This window comes from Anneissia japonica, unplaced genomic scaffold, assembly GCF_011630105.1.
Source record: "Anneissia japonica isolate Jap-2015-1 unplaced genomic scaffold, ASM1163010v1 scaffold180_len884964_cov147, whole genome shotgun sequence".
NCBI classification, from domain to species: Eukaryota; Metazoa; Echinodermata; class Crinoidea; order Comatulida; family Comatulidae; genus Anneissia; species Anneissia japonica.
In genome coordinates this window covers 552,660-558,517 of record NW_022696035.1, presented here as the reverse complement: position 1 = coordinate 558,517, position 5,858 = coordinate 552,660, and the positions used below count along the sequence as shown (strand labels likewise).

At 35.2% G+C, this 5,858-nt stretch overlaps 1 protein-coding gene across 1 annotated transcript in view; it reads right to left on the bottom strand.

Moving 5' to 3' along the window:
- Positions 1-290: 290 nt before the first annotated feature.
- The window catches only part of LOC117101695, a 28,285-nt gene continuing 22,717 nt past the window's right edge, over positions 291-5,858 (bottom strand). Inside the window, exons 2-3 of the mRNA XM_033241730.1 lie at positions 3,210-3,264; positions 291-919 (exon numbers count right to left, since the gene is read on the bottom strand). Of these exons, the coding sequence (XP_033097621.1) occupies positions 573-919; positions 3,210-3,264 (402 nt within the window). The 3' untranslated portion in view covers positions 291-572. The remainder of the gene's footprint in view (positions 920-3,209; positions 3,265-5,858) is intronic.

The window sequence follows — 5,858 nt, the reverse complement described above, 5'->3', positions numbered from 1 at the left end:
GCGCAAAAATAATTATATAATAAATCAACAGTTGCAGATCCAGGAATTCGAAAGAGAGGTGAACCAGGGAGGGACTTTCACAGACCGAGGAACCACCCACCTCAGCCCCTTAGGCCTATGTATAATGTGTACTGATGCATATTTACATGTTTAGAAGTATTCATTTTGAGTGATCCCAGGAAAGAATTTGTATTGGCTCAAGAATAAGCTTTAAGCTGAATAGTAATAATTTAAACACTTTTATATGTTATCTTAAATTAGGTAACATTCATTGAACAGATATGTTGGTAACTAGATTTCATGAATATACTTCACTTTAAAGCTAGTTATCTGTGTGTTCTTGTTATTACAAGTCTAGTGCCGTCACCCCTAACTCAAACCCCGCTAAGCTCAATCTTAAGTAAAATTCTTCTGTATTGTGTCTAGAGCAGTTTACATTTTCATTTTGTTTTGTAATTTAATGTAGTTTAAGATAATACCCCTGACCTCAGGGAAGAACAGTGTAACAATACTGACTAAGTATCCAGAATAAAGAAAGATTTCTATCTATCTATCTACAAAAAATAAATAATTTAGAGATGCAGCCAGTCATACTTACAGTATACGGTGAGGATGTATAAAATGTCCAAAATTATGTAATCTCCATTTTGTGTCTGTATCTGACACTGAAATCTCCTATTAGTATCATTCCTTTCTGGATTTGAAATAATCAATTCGGCAAAATCAGGATATGTTATTAAGCTGTAACGTCTAGTGACAGGCTTCACAGTGTTTACAAAACCAGCTTTAATAATTACTCCTGCTTCATTTACTTCATTGAAAAGAACGGAAACAGGGTAAGAAGTAACATTTGAATAGTCACAAGGTATTACCACTCTATCATCATCTTCTTTGGCCACATGATCAATGATTTGTTGTACTATAATGACACAAACAAAACAATATTATAAATATATATATATTTTTTTATAATATATGGTGTTGGGGGGGGGGAAGTTGAAAATTTAAATTACATTTACGATAAATCTTTATAACGTTTACACTGTTTAAAAGTAATGGTGCTGTAATGGCCCTGTCGGCATACGCTGGCTAAATCGTCATTGTGTGACAAGGCCATAAGGTAGCATTGATTGGGTAGATAACCTTCATAACGTTTTTAGACAGTTCTACTTCTCTATATTGGATTGATCTAAACTTTATCAGGTCATTTGATGGTACAAACATTTTACAACCACCAATTTTTTTTTAACAATTTGCCCTCCAGCAGGCAAGTGCCTTTGACAAAAACCCCTCAATGTCTGTCTATCTTTACAAGGTAAGGTTCTTTGCAATGGAACACTTAAAAGACAAGTCTCACCTACACTAATAAATACAATCAACAAATTAAAATAATATGAACAACTAATTTTTGTAGTCTTGATATATCGTATAACTCTCAAATTTCGCACATAAGGTCACACCTCATTATCTTTGACCTTTGACGTCACGATGGAATCAACTGTGAAAACACAACACACGAGGTTGTTGTTTTTGCATCGGTAGGATGGAAGTCGCAATCCTTGGTACAGCCACCGGTACAGCCATAATATTGTATGAACCAGAAACATCGAAATGCCAACAGAGGCCAAAGTTCATGATGACAATAACCATGTTGGAAACGTAAGTGTAAGTGATGTGTTAGTGTATGTTTTCCTTGTCAACTGAGGATTAGCCTAGCTAGCTGTTAGAGAGCAGCTTAGAGCGGCTAATCTGGTGGACTGTTATGGTATTTTCCTTCCTTGGGGGTAAATAATGTCTTTAAGTATGGTGGTGCTTGATTATGGAATATCTTGTACAAAGTAATAGCCTCTTTTTATGAGGATATTCATATTCATGCAGTAGTTGCAATATATCAATTACAGTAGAAAAAAAAACAATATAAAAAAACCTGCATATTCAGATTTTTAATATCTTAATTACAAATACAGTAATTCAAATATGGAATTGAATAGCCAAAACAATAAAATAAAAATATGAAAAATAATCTGTTTTATTAAATTTATGACTCAAATGTTTTTCAAAATATAAATTTGAAGCATTGTTATTTTTTACAGCCTAGCTAAAGCCCTAGCCTAGCTGTTAAAAAGTATTTTACATTGATTTCTTGCACTGTTAATCGGAGGCAAACCAACATCCAATCGTGAGGTAAATTTGAAAACATTTATATTATTAGGCCTACATGCATAAACCACCAAATTGAAATATAATGAGCCTGTCTGTGCTGTGCTGAGGTCTAGCTAGCCGTCGAGGCTTTTGTTTGGGGTCCTTCTTCAGTTAGCTCCTCGTAAATCGTATCGGGGTATTTTTGTTTTCTGGCCTGGTTTATCTAGATCCTCAAAAGTATATTTTCGAGGGACTCCAATCCTGTAGTCCCCGGATAGCCCCTGGATAACCCAGTTCTGCCAGTTTTGATGGATATCTTACGATTTTTAAAAATGTTTTTGCCATAATCTAATGCCAAAAATAATAAAACCCACACAATTTTGCTGATGAACCTACTTTTTCCAAGACATTCCTTCCTATATTAGTGGTATTGTTTCAACCAAAAACAGCACAATACGGCAATGTAAATTATTTAAAGAATATACCTACTACTAGCTGAGTACTGGGACCTAACGCGAAAATGATCAATTACAGTAATAACAGTAAGGTTTTAAAACTGGTTAGCACTTCAATGGCTACATGTTTCGCGCGACACAACGACGAAGCAAGATGATTCCAAGCTGACGTCATATCAAAGTTATTGTATATGAACCGGAAGTACTTACCGCATGCATTTACTACCAATTTTTCTCTAAATTGCATTGCTCATCGAAAGTGTGGTTAGGATGGATCATAATTATTTTAAGCATGTAATATAACATATTAATTAGAGTGTAGGTGAGATTTGTCTTTTAACAAATTAGTTATTTGACTTTAAATTAATGAAAATGCAGTGAAACAAATCTTAAAATACTTTTTAATGCTATATTCATCTATAATAGGCAGGGTACACATTTTTTTTAAAGCATGGAAAAAATAGCATTAATCCACCAAGGCTAAGAATTATAAAGATAGAACTAATTTGATTAAAAGGTTGTGAAAATAATAACTTTAAAAAGTACACAATTGAAACGTTTAGGAAAAAAATGGTATTCTCACAGATTATACACAGATTTTGCACTACTTACCCTTAGGTACACCAATGAAAGGAAGTAGCCCTATTATAAGGTATATCAGGAAAAACTGGAAAAGATATTGAATATAATCAAGGATTAAAAAAAAAAATGTACATAATATTACAAATTAAAATTCAGTTACCTGTAACTCTATTTTACATTTTAATGTTTAGGAAGATGGGTATCAAAATGTATGAAGTCAAAATAAAAGAAGCTATGTTGTCCAAGACAAACTGGCTCTAAAATCCTGAAAACCTTGGGTCAAATAACAGACCTCCTAGAGAGTGGTTCCCAATATTTATGCATACGGGACCCCTCCGGACATGCTACAATTCTTCATGGACCCAATCTAAGTTTATTCATCTTGTCAATATTACCAACAGGGGCAGTTCCAAATTTTTGTGAAATGGGGAGGGGCACATGATGAAATTCGGCAAACTTGGGGTTCAGTCCTCCAGCAAATGTGGTTCCTGCTGCTCCGGACGAGAAGGGTGTGCTTACATTTCACTTCTGTGTTCGGGAAGTACAACGCATTTTAACAGGACATTTTAATCTCCACGACAAAGCCTTTTTATGTTTTTATGTTGAGAGAGCACCTTAGCTCAGTCGGCTAATCTGGGGGTAGATGATGCATGTGCGCTGAACCGTGGAGATCTCTAGGTCCCCGGTTCAATTCCCATCGCTGCCTCTCCTTGTGATTCAGCTAGAGGGCTGAAATACAAGTTACAATAGCGCACCGTCTCAGTGCTCGCAGAATTATGAAATATTAGGTTGCCCTTCGGGCAACCAATATCTCAAATTTGGTTGCCCTCACAATTTTTTACTTGCCCACCCCCTATTTTGAATTATTTTATGACATTATTCAATTAAATACACGAAAGAAAAAGTCTGAACAAATCGTATGTATAAATGTACTGTACTTTAATAACTTATTGATTATTTCTTATATGAACATTGAAAAAAGAGAAACACAGTGACTATTTAAATAAAGCAAATCCAGGTGAAGTTAAAGTATCATATATTCTACAAAAGTAGTTGGGAGAAACAACATTGGATTAAGACCCAAGAATGAAGCCAAAAACTTTCGGCATATTTAGAGATAAGCATTTTCTGCAGATAGGTTTTTGGAGTATGGAAGTGTGACAAGTTTTCTTCGCGGTACACCGCAAAGTATAATTGTAAACAATCACCAAGTGTAGTTTAATGTCAGTGTCAAATTTATACGATCGGGATCGAGATGGGCCTTGCCACAGAAGCAAATTAATTAAATATTTAATATTTATTTTACCCAGCAGCATCGTCGGTATCGTAAGTTGACGACGGCTTGAAACATTTTATTAACTCATGTTATCAGAAAGGACAGCAGTGTGAAGCGTTCGCAATGAAAATCAAAATAAAAGTGACTAGGCCTAGACCAAGAAAATATGCAGAGTTTATCTCCTGTTTAGCAGTATCAGCGGTGCCTACAACAATTTTCGGCATCTTCGAAGGTAAGCATTCATTTCATCCAGATAGGGTTTGGAGAAGAAGTGTGAAGTTTTCTTCGCGGTACACCGCAGTCAAATTGTAAACAATCATCAAGCGTAGTTTAATGTCAGTGTCAAATTAATAGGCCTACGATCGGGATTGAGATGGGAATTTTTCACAAAGGCAGATTAATAGAATATTCAATAATTATTTTAAGTACTTAATTAATACTGTACACTAATGGACCTTCGATTTATTGCCTACAGCGGGGTGTGATGATTGAAATGTACGCTTAAAGTTAGTAACAATTAACAACTTACGACTGTGATGAGATCATGACCAGTGCTTGGTGCATGAATGAAGTACTACGCATGCGTGTAACAAAGAAAATAAAGTTAGCTGGAGCACGTGTACTTTGAGAGCAGTGCTCAGTAGGTTAAAATCAAGGCATAGATTGCAAGTCTACGTAGATCGTTGGTAAATTATTCATCGAGGGAGGAAATCTAAAATGTTTTTGATACTCGGGGTTTTGCTTTTCTATCGTCCGTAGGCTATATGCTGATTTAATGGAATCATATGCAGCTAAATCTAAGGTAGACCGTGGGTTGAGGCTCCAAAATCGGCTTAGTTTACGAATTCTGTGACCCACCGATCCGCGCTACTTGGCATCCGCACAAAAATGTCAATACTATTTTATTGAAACAATATAATTGTCGGCAATCGTAAATTTGGGGAAACTGTAACCAAAAATGAGAATTTATCTTTCGAAAAAATAATGTCGTTCACGAAAGCAGATATCTGTTAAGCATTGGTGAGACGCTATTAGCCAATCACAAACGTTCTTGTAAACTCGGTAACTAATGTAAACAATGTCGAGAGGAAAGTGAAAATGTGGAGCAATTTGGACGAAAGTTCTCCGGTTTTAGTGGAATATTTCAATATGATATAAGTATACCAGCCTTTAAATAAAATACATTGGTAATAGTTGTAAGATTTTAGAGGTAGTAAATTGCATTTCCCGTCTTCTGTCGGCTGTCATACCGTAGTTTTTTAAGCCAAAGTCGACCGTGCCCTACTGAATGTGTATTGTATTACTTATCTAGGCCTACATATGCATATTAAGAATGGCTAGAAGTAATGTTCATCGACTTTGAATGAGCTATTTGGAATCGCTTTTTTTTTTTTTTTTTTTTT